Genomic DNA, 20,080 nt, shown 5'->3' with positions numbered 1-20,080 from the left:
CAGAATGCCTGGATTCAAAAGCTTTCACTACCATATGTCAGCTGTGTGGCTGTGAGCGAGGTTTGTAACAGGTTTGCTGGTCTCATTGGGTTTCCTAATCTTGAGACAGGGTCAGTTTTCTGATGAGGTCATCAAGATGTTTCAGGAAGGTGAGTGCCTAGTTGAGTGCTGGGGTGGATGTGGGTCAGTGAGAGGTATCTGTGCTGTGTGTTAGTGCAAGAGGTCTTCTTCCCAGTGTGGGTTCCCTCTCCTGTCTTCCCATGTACCCTGGGCCTACACGTTCACCTGTTCTTCCCCCACATGTTGACTCTCACTGACAGGGACCACGGTTAGTCATCCCTCTGTGCCCAGCAGGGCATCTGGTATGGAGTAGCATTTATTAGCTACCTGTTAGGTGGGTGAATGACCATGTGCATGTGTGCATGTTTGTTTGTTAGCTTCCTGAGCTAACAAATGTGTTAGCTATTATTAGACAGATGTGTTAGCTATTACACATCTGTCTCTCCCAGCTGCCTAGGACAGTGTGTGTAACAGTGGGCTGATTCTCCTTAGAGAGTGCAGATTATCTGGAAGGTGCACTTCCTAAAATTCCAGTGTTATCAGTACAAGATGCACTCAGTGGTCTCTGTGTGTGTTGGCCATCTGTATAAATGTGCATATTTCACAAGGAAATGTGTATTTCTGATTGGCTAACACTCTTTGAGGGTGGAGCTTTTATGGGGTCATTGTCCTGCCTTGGTCCTGTGTGTGGGCTGAGGAGGGGTCTGCTGTGCCTGGTGCCTAATATGCCCCACCCTCAGACATCCTGCCTTACTCTTGCTGTCTCTGCCTGGCCCTCAAACACTGGATGTTAAGGGGCTGGTCCAGGCCAACCCGGCTGACTGACTGGGAGACAGTCTCACCCTTTTCCACCAATGAAGGCAGTAGTTGAGGCTTGGACAAGGATCTCATCGTCTGTCATCTCTGACATCATGTCCTCCACCGTTGCTTTTTGAACCTCTAATCTGCAAAGTGACAGCATCCATGGTCAGTCCTGGCTCAAGGATTCGGCCTGAGCTACAGGAGAAATGCCTTTGAAGCAGCCAGTTAACAACCTACCAACCCACCCATGCCCTGGATTCCCCAGACTTGTTACCCACCCAGTTCTTTAAACTCAGGAAAGCTTGCTCATATTACCCCACAAAGGGCAGAGTTTTAGCCCAGAGCTGGAACATTGCTTTGTGAAAACATGGTTGTCTCTGACCATGGGATCCATGATGGGAAGATGAACTTGAGTATACCCGAACTTAAGCTTTCTGGCGTGTCATACCTTAGGGTCAAGGAAGCACTTACCCTAGCAGGAGATCTTTCAGGTTAATATTTCCGAGCAGGCCCGAGAGTGCATCACTGACGCCACCTGGCACCACACCCTTCAGTATGCCCTCGGTGGATCCTGTGAGCTCGCCCACTGTGTTGAGCACACCACCCAGGGGCTCACTGACTTGGCTGAGCACGCCACCCAGGGGGAGATTAGAGAGAAGAGAAGAGCCAGCCTTTCTTGCAGGATCCCTCTTTGCACCATTGGATGATAGGCTTCCCAAGATCCCTTGGGCCAAGGGTAACAGGTTATTGACAGCATCAGTGGCTTTTGAGAGTGATGGCAATGGGAGATTTGAGGACTTGCTGTTGGTCCTCTTGTCCTGGGGACCACTTTGGCCACCACCACCAAGGATATTGAGGGGGGAACTGAGGTCTAACAGAGACTGCAAGTCCAAGTTGGACACTGTTTCTAACACTGTCCCAAGCAAACCGGCCAGATCCACTTCTGCACAGTTGAGTATCCCCTCAATCTGCGGGGGTAGAGTGCGGTTCAGATCTGAAATGGTAAAGAGACACATTCTTACCATTAGCTGCCCATCTGGTTCAGCCATAGGAGTTGTCCCAGCTGGAGAGCCAGTACCGAAGAGTAGTGGGCCCATAGGTACCATCCATCCTGTCTTCTGGACACATCAATCCCTGCTCTGCCCACCCTAAGGATAGCCTGGCCACCTAGAAATATACTAGTCCCCGTTAAGAATTAACATTTGCTAACACATTCCTGAGGCTAGCCTGGTGTGCATATGTTACTCTGAAGTGACTCGGGCCTGAAATGAAAGGACCCTGTTTGGCTTTTGAGCCCAGTAGCCCAGAATATAACAGATTAGGCTCTGTCCCTTGAAGGCCAAGTGACCTGAGGCAGGGTCTTCTGTCTCCTGAGCCCAGGTCTCTGCAGCCATCCATGTGTGTATGATGGGACCCACAGTGTGGGTCACTGGGTGCTGGATGAAATGAGAGATTGCCTTTTTAAGTGCTGAGTAAGGAGGTAGGTGAGGGGAGTGTCGGTGGAGCTGACAGTTCTGGAGTTTCCTGGTCTCCATCTGGGTGAGTGTGTGCAAGTCCCTTCCATTCTGTAGGCCTCATTTTGCCCTTGTGTGTCCTTGGGATGTCCTGCCCATTGACATGCTGCCTCTGCTGGTCCTCCTGCATCAGCTCTCGTCCTCCTGCAGCGTTGTTATTGTGAGGATGGAGCAGGTGGGCACTATGGGTTTGCCTCCACACTGGAGAGAAGAAATTCAGGGAGAACTGGTACCTCAGAAGATGGGGTGGGGAAGGGAAGGATGCTCAAGAGCCAAGTAGTAGAGCTGTGAAGTCACACTGTTCTATCCTGTCATGCTGCTCAGAAGAGCTTGCACAGCTGGAGGGTAGACAGCCTTGGCTGCCTAGCAGGAAAGTGAATTGGGCTGAGGGACAAGATTCCTGGCCCAGTAGAGTAGCAGGAGGAAGAAGTCTGCTGGTATTAGCTCCTGTCAAGCTGCTGGGCCATGGCTTTTGAAGTCTGCTCATTGCTTCCTGCACCCAGGGATCCTCAGTCTGGAGGACCTTTGCCTGTCAGGGTGATGTAGATGCACCTCCATCCCTGGTATGTCTTAGAGAATGTCTTGCACATGTGACCCTGGAGACCCGCACAAGAGCATTTAGGTCAGTATTGCCTAGAGTAGCACACAGTACACAAAAGCAAAGTTGATGCATAAATTGTGCAGGATTCATCAGGTAGAATATTGCAGTGAAAAAGAATGGGCGAAATTTCCCATTACTGCACGATGATTCATTTCAAACACACATAGGAGAGACAATGCAAGAAGACCATACTTTATAGCATGCAGTGCAAAATTTTAGACTGAGATGTAGTAGCCACATGTGGTAGAATATAAGGAATGACAGTGTAAAATTGATCAGGTTGGAGGCCTCTTCTGGAGGGAATAAGAGAGGAGAAGGGAGAGATATGCAGCCCAGTAGGGGTCATGGGCTGTTAGCTCTATACCTGGTTTTATTCTTTTTTTTCCTTTTTTTTTAAGAGAGAAAAACATTGATGTAAGAGAGAAAGCATCAACTAGTTGTTTTCTGTACCTGAACGGACCTGGGATGTACATACCCGGACTGGGACCAAACCCCTAACCTAGGTATGTACTTTGATTAGAAATCCAACCAGCAACCTTTCAGTTACAGGACAACACTCCAACCAACTGAGCTACATGGGTCCAGGGGGTTTTATTCTTAATGTAGATGTTGATTACAAAGGTGTTTGTTCTGTACACCTTTTCAGTTTTTGTATGTTTGACAATGAAATTCACCACCACCACCAGGCACTGCATGATGGACACACAGCTGCCCTCTGCACACCTGTCTGAGCTTTTCTGTCTATTTGGAGTGATTTGTAATAAGGGAGGCTGGTTAGAGGGGTGGAGCACATGCTCCTGGAGGCAGAGCCATGGTGGGACAGGTGCCGAGTTCCCCTCTGTCACCCTATCCTGTCATGCTGGAAGGCTGACCTAGGCCATGGCTTCAGGGTCAATAAGGGGAGCCATGCGGACTTTCCTGTTGGTCTTTGTGTGCTGATGAGTCCTATTCCCTTCTTATTCCCCTCACTGAGTCACTTCTTTGAGAAGTATTACAATCCCTGACTCCTTTGCCCTTTTGCTCTGGGAAATTCTGGGGGGACAGAATTCCACATCTCCTGAGAAGGGAGACTGGGGAGCATCAATCTAGTCCAGGCTTTTCAGGGTGGGCCTGGATTTCTTATTTTCTGTCTCCTGGTCAGCCAGGTTGATGCTTTAAGCACCCATGGGTGCCTGGGCTGAGCTCTGGAGCCCAGCATTGAGAAACTGAGATTTCCTGGCACAGTGTTCAGTTGATGAGGATCATGTAAAAGGCAGGCAACTGGAATGTGCTGGATTCAAGAGCTTCCTTCTTTGATGTGTGCTACCCAATGTGTGGACTCTGACAAGCAGCCTCAGCATCATCTTGATATTGGAAACCAGTGAAGCTGTGCTACTGCTACAGCAGAAGGTCTGGGAGGGGGGCCAGGCAGCTGTCTTGTTATCAGGCCCCCAAGGTGGTTCTGATACCACCTCCTCTTTGAGAGCAATTGTTCAAATGATATAAGTAGCCTTTGGGCTTAGAAATGAGGAGCATGGGTGAGAGGTATGAAAATTTAAGTAGAGTGGATGGTGTATAGGTGGAACAGTTCTTACTTACAGTCATTGAGTTGGCTGCTAGACAAGAAGAACTTGGCCACAGGGACACAACTGGATTTTGGAGTCTCAGATGGATATTTTATGAATGGAGATTCTTTTGGAATTGGGGGATATCTGAGGAACTGTCCGGATTGTAGGATGGGTCTTCCTCCAGAAAGATTTGGCAACCCAGAAGGAAGGCTCAGCAGGTCAACTGCTGCCGCCTGGGCAGCCAGCGTGATGACCAGGGCCCAGAGGGTCAGCATGTTGGCAGCCAATATCTGCAAAGGAGGGCTTTGTCAGCTTCACAAAGTGTCCAATGGACCAGAGGACCGCCGATATATTTGTACTGCATGTACTCGCAAGGTCCTAGCTCCCCTAGAAGGGTGCCACTCCCATGGGAGATATTGTGATTTGCATAGTGTACTCAAGGGACAATGTTTCAGTGCATGGCGGTCGATATCTCAAGAAGGGCTTCCCTTGATTTCTATTTCACCTTTCCATAAAGGTGTGTATGGGCTGGTGGTACCCTTTTAGCACAGGCCACATCCTTCCCTGAAGGGTCCCACATTCTGCCAGTCTTTGACTCGAACATCCTTGGAGTGGTCTGAGTCACCCTCGGGGGAACTGGACAGTGTTGAGTGATCCAGCTACAAGTGTTTTCTCTCCAGTAGTGGTCAAGGCCTCGCCCTGTTTTGGGGCAGGTAATATATAGTGGTTTCTTTGTTGGTGTGAGTTTATCAAGGGCCCATTCCTTTGTGGAGTATGGATGGATATCAGCTGCTTTAAACTCTCTGCACAACCAAGAGAGGGGAGCCTGTGTCCTCATTAATCAGATGGTGAAACTTGTATAGAGCAGGCAGTTATGCTTGCCTGTGCCCATTGTCCAGCCCCCTGGTAGTTTTGCCTGGTCAGGACTAAACCACCTAATCAGCCATTTCTGGGCTTGGCGCCTGCCACTCCTTTGGTTATTGGGCTGTCCTGTCATTTTACCTCAGTGTGCAGAGGCCAGTGTTATCTCCCTGTGTAACCAGCTCAGGTCTACTCTGTCTTTCTAAGGCCTGTTCATCTGTTTTGGGAAAGCGGTGGCATTAGCCAGTTCACACTATTGCACCAAGTATTTGGTATTAGTGTTAGTATTAGTATTAGGCACTAAGTGGGCTCCCTGTGTACGAAGTGAATGGTTGAGTTAACCAGGCCATCCACCTGCTGTGGCCCCATCTGTGTGCAAGGCAATGTGTGGTCCTACTGACCCCCGGCCATGCGGCTTTTTCTCCTCGGCTGGGGTTGAGCAGCCCATAACTCCATAACTGGAGCTCTTGTGTAAATGTGTGAGTGTCCACTCCAGCTCTGTTGGTTGTGTATGTCCACACATATGCACTTACTGAGTACTGGTCAGGGTGCAAACATCTGTAGTGTCTTATACAATCCTCCCAGCAAGTCCAGGCCCTTGGTAGTGCTATTGTTCCTCTTTCCAGCAAAGACACAGAGCTGGCTTCACTCCCAGGCAGGAAAGCCTGTTTGACTCTGAGCTCAGCTCTGTGACTCAGTGGAGGTCCCTTCCTTTCCTGACTGTCAGAGTCCTCCCTTCCCGTGACTCTCAAAGCCCATCTGTTTCTAACACTTTGGTGACGTGGAGACTTGTGTCTCAGGGCCTCTTTCCTCAGTGAAGCAAGTACTCTCTGGAGTTCTTCTCTGTTTGGATTTTCCCCTCCAGGCCAGTTCTATAAAACTGGCCTTGCCAACCTTTGTTCTTGCTATGGGTAGGTGGGCGCTGACCACATCAAGCTGCCTGCCATTCACCAGCATCACCAAAGAGCCACTCTTGCAGAAATGTTGGGAAGGACATAATTAGAAGCCAGTGACAATCCTTCACATTGAACAAATTAGGCTTTATGAGAAAAAATCATCACATTCTCATTATTCACTAATTTTATGCTTATCTGTGAAAAATTGACATTTACTGTCTCAGGTGAGATGCAAGTGTCCTGTGAGGAAAAATAATACAATTCTCTGCCTGTGACTGAGTTGATGGTAACATTAGTATAAAGACACTGTCTTTAGTGGGACCCTTTGAGAACCCCAGTTACAAATCCCCATTTTCTAAAAGCAGAGGCGTGGCTGGTGATGGTGACAGCTGCCATGTTAGGCAGAGTGCTGTGTCATTTCAGCAGGGAAGGGGCCTGGCTGAAGAGATTCCAAATGCAAATTCTACTGCTGTCCTTTGATGAATCTCCTATGCTTGTTTCCAGCTCCCAATATGGACCCATTCTTTCATGAATTTGATTCAGCAAGTCCTTACCTTGCCCGGTGTTGATGAGTCGGCGTTCATGGGTGCACGTTTGCAGAAGCTGCCTCTCCTCCTGCTGTTGTCTGGATCTGTCAGATGGAAAACCACATCCTACTTTTATAGACCAGTGAGTGTCTCTTGGGAAAGTCATGGGACACGAAGACATGTGATTCAAGTGTGCTGATAAGGGTGACAGGATACAGGCTGATTTCCAAGATCAGTACCTGCTAATGGTTGTGACATTTGTCTGTGTCTCTNCTTTATGAAAAAAAATCATCACATTCTCATTATTCACTAATTTTATGCTTATCTGTGAAAAATTGACATTTACTGTCTCAGGTGAGATGCAAGTGTCCTGTGAGGAAAAATAATACAATTCTCTGCCTGTGACTGAGTTGATGGTAACATTAGTATAAAGACACTGTCTTTAGTGGGACCCTTTGAGAACCCCAGTTACAAATCCCCATTTTCTAAAAGCAGAGGCGTGGCTGGTGATGGTGACAGCTGCCATGTTAGGCAGAGTGCTGTGTCATTTCAGCAGGGAAGGGGCCTGGCTGAAGAGATTCCAAATGCAAATTCTACTGCTCTCCTTTGATGAATCTCCTATGCTTGTTTCCAGCTCCCAATATGGACCCATTCTTTCATGAATTTGATTCAGCAAGTCCTTACCTTGCCCATTGTTGATGAGTTGGTGTTCATGGGTGCACGTTTGCAGAAGCTGCCTCTCCTCCTGCTGTTGTCTCGATCTGTTAGATGGAAAACCACATCCTACTTTTATAGACCAGTGAGTGTCTCTTGGGAAAGTCATGGGACACGAAGACATGTGATTCAAGTGTGCTGATAAGGGTGACAGGATACAGGCTGATTTCCAAGATCAGTACCTGCTAATGGTTGTGACATTTGTCTGTGTCTCTCTGAGAAATGCTCATGGTGCCTGGAACTTTTTCAGAGGGGCATCCTGGCCAGGTACTGTCCCCTCCCTGATTTCAACCTTTACAGGCCTTTTGTCTCTGAGTTGTGTAGAGGTGGTTGAACAGCAGAGTAGAGCTGTCTGTAAGGCCACAGGTGCCCACTCACTGAGAGCCCTTCCCCTTTACTGAAGGTGCCAGCCCATGTCCATAGTTGGCCCCCAGCTCTGAGTGACCAAACTAGTGTGGGGACCCAAGTAGAGGACTTGGGGTTGCTTTGGACAGGGTGTCTCCTTGTGAAGTGATATTTTGTATCAGGTGTGTACAGGAAGTGTCCCAACATGCAAATATTTGGGAATGGAGCGATGGACGCGTGAGGATTGGAAGCTTACAGGGCGTCTGGGGTGGGTGAGAGCACGACCTCGGGCCTGGGGGGATTGTCAGCGTGGTTGCTCCAAAATGAGCTCAGCCCACTTTCCTTTCTGTGCTGGGCTTCCTCTCACGAGTTCCTTCCTTAACAGCTCCTAAACTCCCAGAGCCCATGCTCTGGGCCTCAGGCTTTCCTCTATTGAAAAGGGCTATTCTCGGACTTCCGGCCAAGATGGAGGCGCAGGTGGAAACACTGTGCCTCCTTGCACAACCAAGTTTAGAAACAACAAAGTTTTAATGACAAAAACGCAACCAAACACAGAAAATTGAACTCTATGGAAGTCCAACAACAACGAACCATTCAGCCAGACTGGTAAGAGGGGTGGAGCCAGCAACTGGCGGAGTGGGGTTGTGCAGGAAAACTTGACCAGACCAACCCAGAGACTCAGGCGTGTAGGCAGCAGTTGGCAGATCCCAGGCGTGGGTTTGCGACAGGCAGACCCAGTGAGGGTGCAAGGTGGCAGGCTGACCATGGTCACACATTTGCGCACAGATCAACCAGGCAAAAGAGCAAGCAGTGAGAAAGACTGCACAGGCCCCAGCGGCAGGAAGCAGCAGAGGGGATCACCATTGCCCCTCTTTGACCCTGTACCCACATACAATGTCACAACCCAGCGACTGAGTTGCTCCGCTCTGGTGAACACCTAGGGCTCTGCCCCTCATATGTAACAGGCCGGAACAGACCAAAACATCATGACTCAAGAAGAACTCAAAGCCCCAGAGCTGATAACTCTAAGCAACCAAGAAATAGCCAACTTACCAGATGCACAGTTCAAAATATTGGTGATCAAGATGCTCACAGAACTGGCTGATTTTAGTCACAAATTAGAGGAACAAATGAAGGCTAAACTAATTGAAATGAAGGGAAATGCACAGGAAATCAATAGTGATGGAAAGGAAACTGGGATTCATATCAAGGGAGTGGACCAAAAGGAAGAAAAAAATGACCAAACAGAAAACAATGAAGAAACAAGAATTCAAAAAAATGAGGAGAGGCTTAAGGACCTTCAGGATATCTTTAAATGTTCCATCATCCGAATTATAGGGGTACCAGAAGGGGGAAAGAAACAGCCACAAGTGGAAAACTTATTTGAACAAATAATAAACGAGAACTTCCCCAATCTGGCAAAGGAAATAGACTTCTAGGAAATACAGGAAGCTCAGAGAGTCCCAAAGAAGTTGGACCCAAGAAAGAACGCACCAAGGCACATCATAATTACATTAGCCAAGATGAAAATGAAGGAGAGAATCCTAAAAGCAGCAAGAGATAAGGGGACAGTCACCTACAAAGGAGCTCCCATCAGACTGTCAACAGATTTCTCAAAAGAGACCTTACAGGCAAGAAGGGGCTGGAAAGAAGTATTCCAAGTCATGAAATCCAAAGACCTACATCCAAGATTGCTCTATCCAGCAAAGCTTTCATTTAGAATGGAAGGGCAGATAAAGTGCTTCTTAGATAAGATCAAATTCAAGGAGTTCATCATCACCAAGCCCTTATTATATAAAATGTTAAAGGGACTTATTTAAGAAAAAGGAGATAAAAAATATGAACAGTGAAAGGACAGCAAACTCACAGTTTTTAACAACCACACCTAAAACAAAAGCAAACCAAGAGGACAGCTAGATCAGGAGTGGAACCATAGAAATGGAGATCACATGGAGGGTTAGCAACAGGGGAGTGGGAGGAGGAGAAGAGGGGAGAAGGTACAGGGAGTAAGTCGCATAGACTACCAGTAGATAGAAAATAGAGGGGAGGACAAGAATAGTATGGGAAATAGAGAATCTAAAGAACTTGAGACACATGGACATAAACTAAAGGGGGAGAATGGTGGGAGAGGGGGTGTGCAGGGTGGAGGGGAATGAAGAAGCGAAATAGAACAACTGTAATGGCATAATTAATAAAATATATTTAAAAAAAGAAAAGGGCTGTTCTCATCTGTTCAGTTCCTACCACTGAAATTTTTGTCATTTGTACATCCTGTCACAATCCTGCTGTGCAGTGTCATCACAGCTTTAGAAAACTATAGCCCGGGAGAGGGAGATGATTTTGACCAAGCGCATGGTTAGTGTCTGCTTCTGCTCTCTTGAAGTGGGGAGTTGGTTTGGGTCCCTGCCTTGGAGCAGGCTCAGCATGTTTGTTGCCTGGCCCGTCCCAAGCCCACCGTGGTTCTCATGCTGTGAACCTCAAGTGCAGTTCCAGTTGCCAAAGGCCCCATTTTGGGCTTTGCTGAAATGTCAGCTGCATAGAACAAATGGCAGTTGACCTTTTCTCAGAGAGCAGAACCAGGCGTTTTCACACGTGTTGATAAGTAGGAGACAAAACCCACTGTCCTGGGTCTTATTTTTCTTGGACATTTGCGGAAAATTGAGTGATCATGTAGGTGAAATTTGTGACACCCATTTGTGGGTGTGGCCCTTGCTTTTGTTGTTGTTAATGGTTTCTCTGGACCCAAAGAATGACCCCAACTCCAGAAGTGGGGAAAGGCACATCCGGGGTGCAGCCTTGGATGGCCCCTTGGGGCTTCCTGGTTCCTTGTCTTTGTCTGTGCTTCATCCTTAGGAGGCGGGGCAGCCGTGGAATCTGCTAATCCAGGATCCACATGAGGCGGTTTCTGAGAAGGTGGCTTAGCAGGCTGAGCAGTAGGGCTCCCTTGTTGTCAAACCCTAAGTGATTTGACCTTCTGATTCTTGAAAGAGGGGGTTCTTTCAAGCCTGGCCAAGGCTTTGCTGGCATCCCAGTTGCTGGTAATAATGCAGGTGCTATTCTTTTTTTTTTTTAAGATTTTATTTATTTATCTTTAGAGGGGAAGGGAAGGAGAGAGGGAGAGAAATATCAATGTATGGTTGCCTCTCGTGAGTCCCCTGCTGGGAACTGGCCTGCAACCCAGGCATGTGCCCTGACTGGGAATCAAACCTCGATACTCTGGTTCGCAGGCCCGCGCTCAATCCACTGAGCTACACTAGCCAGGACTGCAGGTGCTAATTCTTAATAGCCTGTTAGTAGACATGTCACCTTCTATAAAAGGGAAGCCCATAGGCTCTGCCCCATCTTCCAGGCTCCTCAGATCCCAGTAGATCCTTGTATGACTCTGGGGAACCAGAAGAGACCTACTCCAGACAAGATGGAGATTGACTTTCTTATCCCCCTTGTCAGTGGGGTTCACCCCCAGATTTAATATGATTCAGAGAAAGAATGGAATGTGATGTGTGGGAACACAGACCACTCACTGTAAGAGTGGCTGAGAGTTGGGAGTGCGTGGGAGCTGCAGCACAGGGCTCAGAGCTCAGCAACTGCCCAGCGCGTGTTCACTGACCCTGCTATAAGCACCTTGTACAGGGTTTTATCCTGGCCCCTCCATGTCCCTCTTGGCCTAGCCCATGCCTTATAGATGGGAGCTCCGTCTGGGCTGCCTTTTCAGGCAGTGAGCTGTTCTTACGCCTCTTTAGGCCCTGATGTTGTGTCACGCCTCACCTGAAATGCCCACCTACCCCTTCCTGCCTGGCCCCTCGTGTAACTGAAGGCCTATGTGTGCTGGGCCAGATCTGGATTCTGGAGAACAGGGGCCCTATTGTCTGTCCTGAACCTGCTGGCCTCAGTGAGATCAGGGAGACAATGGCAGTCACATTGCTTTCCAAGAAGGAAGGACCTTCAGTGATAAGGCCCAACATCAGGAGGCCAGGTAACAACAGCGTTAATGACATCACCCAGAGGTGGCATTGTCTGAGCATCTCTCATGTGTCTGGAACTATTCTCTCTTGTTTCATCCTCACTACAACCCTCTGTGATTGGGATCAAGATTCTCCCCATTTCATAGAGAAGAAAACTGAGGCCCATTGACGGGAAGCCACATCCCAGGGTCAAACAACCATTGAGAGGGGCCAGGTGAGCACTCAAAGCCTGCCTCCAGAGTCACATTGTTTAGACAGCCCTTGACCCACCACATTGCCAAGATCAACAAAACATGAGATCCTGGCCAAGAGGTTGTCCCACTGTAAGTGTAAGGCCAACACAGAAGGCAGGAGGGCACAACTGGCTTTCTTATTCCTGATGCTCAGAGAGCTGTCCAAGACCCCGGATGTTATCCACAGGTGGTCTGATGTGGCCCACACATAGCTTGGGATGTGGTCCAGATTGGCTCAGAAGTGCCTGAACGTGATGCAGATGTACCTTGGATGCCCAGCTCCCAAGGCTGCCGGAGGCACAATGACTCCCGATTGGGACAAAGATACATTCCAGATTGCAGAAGTTGTAGACAACTATTTATTTATTGCAGAGAGGGACACCTACAGCGTTGGTTTTCACTGGAAGCCGGCCTACCCTGGATGGCCACTGCCCGAGTCTTCACTGGAAGACAGGAGAAGGGTCTGGGGCTCTACGCGGAGGCTGGGGTGATCACAAGAGCATCCTGGAATTGGAGAAGGAAAGTCAATGGGTTTTTTAGCTCCTGCCTTGTGATTTATGTTGGCTTGTCCTCCTCTAGGTGACCACTGGCATTGGAGGTCATGACCATGAACTCACTCATACAGAATCCCTGGAAGGGTCACAGGAGTGGGGTCTGTGTGTGAAAACTGATGCCACGCAGTGCATCAGTTTGGAGAGTTTGGAGCGCAGGCAAAGTATCTGCATGCAGAGTGTGGGATTGTACAGGATTGTTGCCCCCAATCCCAGCTGATCACCAATCTCCCAAAAGTTTCATCAAATGGAGATTCCTGGTTGTATCTACTGGGTCTTAGGCAGCTACATTTTAAACAAGGCTCTGGCTTAAAAAAAAAAAAAACTGAGTAGGATATGAAGAACATAATCCATTAGATTTTCCCCAACATGTATTACAATTATTTTCAAACATATAGTAAAGTTGAGAGAATTTTATAGTGGGCACTCATATATTCATCACCTAGATTCTCCTATAAACTTTTAAAAACCATACTTGTTTTATATCATAGTTAACCACATATTTATCTGTTTAGCTAGATTTTAAAACATACTGTAAAGCTATAAAAAGGAAATAAATGTATTTCTTAGTCCAAAACAAATGAATAAAACAAAATAGGAACCTTAGAAACAGTTCCAAAGAATGAAATGGTACTTTTCCAATGCAAACTGTAAATGTTGTGATGGAAGTTGATTAAAATAAAAAGAAGAAAGGGGACAGTTGCCAAATGCCCTCTAATAAGAGATATGTGAAATGTGGGAAATAAACGGCGTCCATGTAGTTGTGCAGACGCCAGTTGTCCGTCCAACACGGATCAAGTGCAAGTATGTGTCTTAGATTAATAAATTGCTTCTACTTTAGTCAGATTATTGTAATATAGTCCATTAGTGCATAGCCTGTGTATTCAGACATCTGCTGAGTTTCATGGATGAGGAAGCTGGGCTCAGAGAGGCCAGAGGACCTGCCAGAGGCCCCATGGCTGGAGAGAGGCAGAGCTGGGGTGTGACGGGGTCCTCTGGCCCCTGAGTCTAGACTCTCGGCCTCTGTAGGTACCACCCACAGTACTGTTCTCATTATTCTCCATCACAGACAGCTGAAGGGTGGGCATGGTTTTTGAGGAGGACAGGTCAAATGTCGACCTGTCTTTGACACTAGTTAATGAAGCCTCCTGCCCTTCCCCGCAATTTGACTCGGGCAGGGTGGGGCACATTTGAGACTTCCTTTCTTCGGGGGGTTTCTCTGGAACTGAATAGCTCAGGAAGTCAGTGGTACCAATCTACAGCTTTGGGCAAATCAGAGTTACGGGTTTGGTCCTAAATGCCTTCCTGGTCTTTGTTTTGCCACCTTGGCCATAGAAGGGTGGGCTTTACCTGTAGATTTTCTTAATTGTTAGTAATTCTGCTTTCAGTGTCTCTCCCCTTCTAGGGTGGACTAGAAACTCCAAGAAGGCAGGGGTTTCTTTCTGTTTTGTTCACAGTTGTGATCAGTGCCTGGCACATAGTAGGTGCTTAGTAAATTCCTGCTAGCCAGCTGATTGAGAGGGAACCACTTCACTGTCACAGGCTCATGTGGATATTAGGGCCCAAAGCCGGGGGTTATCAGGGCAGGTACTGAGTGCAAATCTCAACTCTGCCACCCATTGGGTGTGTGACCTTGGAAATGAACTTGTCATCTCGCAGTCTTGGTTTCCCCACCTCTAAAATGGGTATTATGACAGATGTACCTCAAAGGGTGGTTGTGAAAACTGAGCAAGATGGTGCCTATACCCCAGGGCCTGGCACAAAATGATTATGGGCTGTTAAATATTATTAATGATAATATTTGGAGGTGGGGAGGGGGGTGATGCTGCTACAACTCCTCGTCCTAGAAGCTGCCAAAGAGTCTTAGGCTCAACAAGCATTTATTGAGCATCTACTGTGCCAGGCCTTACTGAATGAGTGAAGGAACAGATGAATGACAGGAATAAGCTGGAGGTGTATTGACCCCAGACAAGGATGGTTGTATTCTTCTACTTACAGATGAGGAAGTGAGGCCCTGAAAGAAGAAGGGACTTGCCCAAGGTCCCCCGTGAGAGACCGGAGGGGCCTGGGTTGGAGCACAGCCCAACCTCCCAGCCCAGAGCTCTCCCAGTGACTGTGTCCTCCCCTGGGAAAGGATGTTTAACCCCACTCACCTTGGTCAGAGACCATGAAGCTTCCTTGAACCCCAAGTCCTTCACTATCGGCACAGACATCACAGGTCTTAATTTGCCTGAAATAACAAATACGGTCAGGAGCTGGCAGGCCTGGGGTGGAACTGGGCAGCTCTAGGCATGTTTGCAGTTCCCAGAGGGGGACTCAGGACCTGGCATGCCCAACTCAGACTGTCCCTTTTGCCTCTGCTCATCTGCTCTCCTGCCCAGCATCCACTCAGCCTCCCTCACCCTCGTCTCCAGCACGAGCTGTGGCTGGTCCAAAGGGCGCCCTTGGCATCCTCTCACACTCCTGCTTAAGAACCACCAGGGCCTCCCGTCACCCTCAGCAGAAATGCAGAAATTAAGACTTCTCATTCTAATAAAACAAAGAAATCAAAAAGGCGGCTTGACATAGGCTACCAGTTTTCCCCACCCCTGTGACCTGAGGCTTAATTAGAGTCATTTCACCTTTTCTCTCGACTTCCTCCATTACTAACACAAATGACATTTTCAACAATAGCAATGGCTGAGAAATGTTGAGCACCGACTGTGCTAGGTGCTGCCCCCTCCCCCACACCCCCACCTCTTACAAGCAGCATCTCTTTTATGTTTCTGAGGAAGGTACTTTTATTTCCCCATTTTACACATGGGGAAACTGAGGCTCTGAATAATTAGACAGCATATCTAAGGCCAGGCAGCCGGCAAGAGGGGGAATCATGACTTAAACCGGGTCTGCCCAAGGTATACCAAATGTGCTGTCCTTGTCTGTTTACACCTCTGTCCCCTATTGTCATCCCTGTGAGGCTGGGACATTGCCCAGGTCCTCTCAGCATGCCTGGGCTCTGGGACCAGTAAAGCAGGTTGGACATGGGAGAGCTCATTTTCAGATGGGTGACTGGGAAGGCTTCCTGAGGTGGAATTTGGACTAGGGTGGCGAATGAATAGAAGGAGCCCCAGATGGAGACTTAGGCAGGAGGCGTATCGTGCCACCCCCAAAGCCCTGGGAAGTGGGGGGATGGATAGCAAAGGCACACACCATTCTCATTTGGCAGCAGAGCAGAGGCAAGAATCTCCTCAGTGATGTCTTTCAGAAGCTCAGGCTGTGAGAGAGAAGGGGCAAGGTTACCCTGGCTGAGATTCCCAAGTCCTCCCAGCCATTCCTAGAAGGGGCACAGCCCCGCCCCATGGTGAGGACAGCTGGTGGAGATGCCCAAATCCCATGTCTCCTGCAAGTCAAAGCTGCAAGAGCTCCCTGGGGTGACACAAACCCAGCTGGCCCTGGGGTCCAGTAGGTGAAGGGATTGGGGTGCATCAGAACGATGCATCTCCCCTCCCTGACTCTCAAGAATTCCAGCAGAATGTGCCCAAGGAAATGTAGCTCTGTGCTTCCCAAGGTTTAGACTTCTCAAGGGAAGCTAGAAGTCCTGATTTTCATGAGGAAACCTCCCCACTTAAAAATATTAGTCAACAAATTAAAAAACGAAGTAAAAACATAAGGGAAAGAAAGGAAGAAAGAGAGAGAGAGAGAAAATAACAAAAAATCCACCAAGCCCTCAGAAGACAGGACTCAGCCGATTTCAGATCTGTGATTTAGTCTGACTCAGATGAAGGAACAGGACCAGAGGGAAGGGGCTGCCCAGGGGACTGGGATGAGTTGATGACATAAAGCTATATAAAGGAAATAAATATGCTTCTTAGTCCAAAACAAATGAGTAGAACCAAATAGGAAATTTGGATACTGTTCCAAAGAATAAAGTGATACTTTTCCAGCCAAAACTGCATATAGAAGAGATTTGTTTTCTAATTTTGGCTCAAAAGTTCACAGAGGAAAGTGAGTGTATATCTGTGTGTCTGGATGTGCGTCTTCTCAGCTCTGTTCAGCATACAGTAGCTGCTCAGTAAATGCCTGAACCAAGAGGTTAGGTTTTGTGGCTGATAATATGGAGGCTGGCCAGCCCACTGTGGGGCTACCTATGGGCACCTTGTTGAAAGCACATTCTGGGCAATATCTCCATTCCAAAGGGACCATCCTGGGCTATTCTGTGTCCTCAGGGACAATCTGTTAATACTCACGTTGAACGGGTCAATGTATGAGTTCAACAGGTGGATCTGATCAGCGCTGCAACAGAAGGTGCCCATGAGAATGATCCCTCTGAGTCTCATTCATTCCTTCATCCATTCATTCAACAACTGTTTATTGAGTATCTACTGTGTACCAGGCACAGTGTCAGCTCTGGAGATACAGCAGTGGACCAGATAAAATTCTTGCTTTATGGAGCTTACATTGTAATTGGGGGTGGGGTGGGGGGACAGAAAATAAACAGTTGCCCAGAGAACAGAAAAATCGTCCTCAGGTGTGAGGACCATGGTGAACTGGGGAACTTGGTCTCCTCCTGAAGAGGTACCTGATTCCCAGCTCAACTGGTTACATTCCTGCTATATAGGAATGCAAGCCCACAACAGCCAGAAATTCTGATTTTTAGATGTTGGCTATATATATATCTCCCTATGTGGGTTAATCAAAACACATCCGTGGGCTTGATTTGTCCTAGGAGGCTCCACTGTGTAGCCCCTGAACACCCTCTGGGGCAGCAGGAGGGTGGTGGGGTCAGGGGAGAACAGGAGGGGCACAGAAGGCAGCTGAGCCCTATGCTTCTGGGCTGGGCTCTGTGACTGTCACTGCCTCTGTGTCAGAGGGGTCCAGAATGGGCTGCCCAAGGCTGACAGGATGATGCTGGGTAGACAGTTCCTGCAGCCAGGTCAGCCGCCCCGTGGCTGCTGCAAGGCTGCTTCCCTTTCCTTCTCTGCCTCTCACACTCAGTCCTCGACCGTGGGACAGTCCAGGTAAGGCAGCCCTTCTGCCTGTCCTGGAGTAGCCATCATTGGAGGCTCACACCCCAGAGACTCAAGAAACCCAGTGGTCAGCAGGTGGGACTCATTTTCATCACCAGACTCTTCACAGTGATTTACATGTTTACCTGAGTTCATTTAAGCTGAGTATAAGCTGGTCACCTTCGGTGTGAAACTGAGCATCTGAGCTGGCTTCCTGCAACAAGAGAAGCCCGGGCCCCATGTCTTTTAGGGGATAAATCAAGGGTGGGGTGTGGGGTTGTGCAAGGAGGCTTTGGGGTCAAGCTGACACGATTCTCAACCACTGGCTCTGTGACCTTGGGAAAGGGTTCAGCCTCTCAGAGCCTCACTTTGCTCACCTATTAAATGGGGTAGTACCTGTACCCACCCCCACTGAACAGATAACCACATAGGAGTGTTGTGGGGAAAGATGATGATGACGATGACGACAGCAGCCAACATGCATGGAGCCCTCACTGTGGTAAATGACTGAAAAGGGGGAGCAAAAGGCCCGACCGACGAAGAAGGTCACAGGGTCAGAGTTGGGCCCCCAAAGCTCCTGATTCTTGAGTTTAGAGCTCCCTAAACTCCAGTCCTGCTGGGTGACAAGCATGGTGAACAGGCACAGCAAAGGCTCCCCAGATTGCTGCCAACACCATGGGCAATGGAACTCACAATGCCCAGGGTGAAGAAGGGGCGCTGGACTTCATTGGTGGCGAATATTTCCAGCACGATGAGTTGGGCCACCTTGGCATTGCCCTGGTCCAGAAGGAGCTCTGGGGACTCCTGGAGTAGGGTCTTCATAATCTGTGTGTGCCCCAGCTGATTCGCAGCCTGGAAGGACATCGGACCTGTATGTAGCTTCCCAAGTACTTTGCCTTGGCCCATAAGGTCCCATGTGGCCCAGCCTGTGCCCAACTCCCCGGTCTCCCTGCTTCCTCTCTGTGCTCCAGCCACACTGTCCTCTCAAGTCCTGTGATGAACTGTTGCTCTATCCATCCTGTGGTTTCGTTTCTCCCTCGGCCTGGAATACCCTTTCCTCTACGGAAACCCTCCCTAGTTTCCCAGACTCCATCAGGAGCTCCAGTAATGCTCTCATAACCTCTAGAATCTGTCCTTTGTAACTGAAATATTAGCTGTGTAATTATTTGATTCAGGTCAAGCTGTCCTGTTGGACTGAAATCTTCATGAGGACAGGGACTCAATCTGCAAAAGTCACCAGTGCTGGAAGGAAGGATGGTGACCTCACACGTATTTTTATTCCCCAGAGGCCCATGGACAGACCACAGCAAACACCCATCAAGCTGCAGATGACCAATGGACCAACCTTTTCACTGATCGCCCTGATGTTAGACTTCAGCCGGAGGGCCAGCTCAGGAAGCTGAGGATGAGAAGAAGCCAGAGCAGGTCAGCTTGAAGGGAGAGGGGAGAAACACCTCCAGCAGCCACACTGCTGGGATCCCAAGAGCCCTGGAAGATCTGGGTGGGCCTGGTGGTCCAGGCCACATGTTTGCCACTGGTGGAAAACAGCCCTATGTCAGCTGCTGTGGGGCATGGGGTCCCCCTTGGCCTGGACTTTTACTGTGGGTTGGTGGTGGTTGTGGGTTTGTGGGCAGCTCACTGCTCCCAGAGGACACAGAGAAGTGACCCAGTTCTTACTAGGGTCCTGAATGTGGTTGCCGGTGACCACTTCTTTTCTCTCATCATCTCAGCCTCTTGCTCTGAGTTCTAATCTTAAGGAGCTTGGTTATCTGTAGCTTGTCAACTGACTTCAAGTCCTGACACCCTCTCATAACTTTGGGCCAACCCCTTCCCCCTGTGGGCCTCAGTTTCCCAATCAGTCACTTTGGAGGAGGTGGCAGACCCTGGTTGCCTGCTGTGCTGTGTTGATAAGGATTCCAAGGCTGTGTTGGCACCTAGGCTCAATAGGAAGGAGGACCTTGTTGATTAGTAATGTCTGCTGTGGGCCCCACAGTATCTAAGATGCCCCCTGGTTCAAGAGGACTATTAATTGGTAGAAGAAACAGTTTTATGAGGTTCTCGAGGGCAGAGCTAGGACCAGGGCTGGATGTTACGGGGAAAGTTTCAGCTTTAGAGCTACCTGTCAGAGGCAGAGACCGTTGTGGGGGCGGTGGAGGGTGCTCTCCATTACTTGAGGGATTTAAATTGAGCTTGACAGGGGATTCCGGCCCAGGGGCTTAGGGGTCCTTGCACCCCCTTTGATTCAGGGAATTCCCGTGATGCAGCAGAGGTGGCTTCATCCTCTGTCCCATGCTGAGGCTTACCACATAGTCCAACAGGACCATGGCTTCCTCAGGAGGGATCAGGGCAGCTATTGCCCCATTCACCACATCCCGCCTCATGGTGAGGGTGAAAGGGGAGCTGTCCAGGGCGGGCATTGTCAGGGAAACTGCAGACTCATTGAACGACTTCTTCACATTTTCCTCTGAGTCCAACAACTTGGC

The 20,080-nt window shown here is 48.8% G+C and overlaps 2 protein-coding genes and 2 long non-coding RNA genes across 6 annotated transcripts in view; 2 read left to right on the top strand and 2 right to left on the bottom strand.

Annotated features, from left to right (window-relative positions):
• The window catches only part of LOC118985371 (vomeromodulin-like), a 20,498-nt gene extending 12,944 nt beyond the window's left edge, over positions 1-7,554 (bottom strand). The window contains exons 1-4 of one of the 2 annotated variants that reach the window (XM_037043873.1): positions 7,492-7,554; positions 4,555-4,813; positions 1,333-1,855; positions 903-1,004 (exon numbers count right to left, since the gene is read on the bottom strand). In XM_037043873.1, coding sequence (XP_036899768.1) covers positions 903-1,004; positions 1,333-1,855; positions 4,555-4,813; positions 7,492-7,521 — 914 coding nt within the window. In that variant the 5' untranslated portion in view covers positions 7,522-7,554. Of the gene's footprint in view, positions 1-902; positions 1,005-1,332; positions 1,856-4,554; positions 4,814-6,834; positions 6,924-7,491 lie in introns of those variants that run through there. The other variant, XM_037043872.1, reaches the window with a different exon arrangement.
• On the top strand, positions 492-984 carry LOC118985377 (uncharacterized). Its single transcript, XR_005066110.1, has 2 exons — positions 492-721; positions 761-984. It is a non-coding gene; the product is annotated as an uncharacterized LOC118985377 (long non-coding RNA).
• Positions 1,895-19,979, top strand: LOC118985378 (uncharacterized). The gene is made up of 2 exons (XR_005066111.1): positions 1,895-3,479; positions 18,884-19,979. It is a non-coding gene; the product is annotated as an uncharacterized LOC118985378 (long non-coding RNA).
• Positions 12,466-20,080, bottom strand: part of BPIFB1 (BPI fold containing family B member 1) — a 28,230-nt gene continuing 20,615 nt past the window's right edge. For both annotated transcript variants that reach the window (XM_037043874.1, XM_037043875.1), the window contains exons 9-16: positions 19,901-20,080; positions 18,943-18,996; positions 18,291-18,449; positions 17,744-17,811; positions 16,839-16,884; positions 15,802-15,865; positions 14,766-14,842; positions 12,466-12,565 (exon numbers count right to left, since the gene is read on the bottom strand). In XM_037043874.1, the coding sequence (XP_036899769.1) occupies positions 12,533-12,565; positions 14,766-14,842; positions 15,802-15,865; positions 16,839-16,884; positions 17,744-17,811; positions 18,291-18,449; positions 18,943-18,996; positions 19,901-20,080 (681 nt within the window). In that variant the 3' untranslated portion in view covers positions 12,466-12,532. The remainder of the gene's footprint in view (positions 12,566-14,765; positions 14,843-15,801; positions 15,866-16,838; positions 16,885-17,743; positions 17,812-18,290; positions 18,450-18,942; positions 18,997-19,900) is intronic.

The sequence above is a fragment of the Sturnira hondurensis genome, unplaced genomic scaffold (genome assembly GCF_014824575.4).
Source record: "Sturnira hondurensis isolate 20B ecotype Veracruz unplaced genomic scaffold, ASM1482457v3 Scaffold0004136, whole genome shotgun sequence".
In the NCBI taxonomy this organism is placed as follows: Eukaryota; Metazoa; Chordata; class Mammalia; order Chiroptera; family Phyllostomidae; genus Sturnira; species Sturnira hondurensis.
Note: the sequence above shows the minus strand (reverse complement) of the source record. Positions and strands in the feature narration are given on the sequence as shown.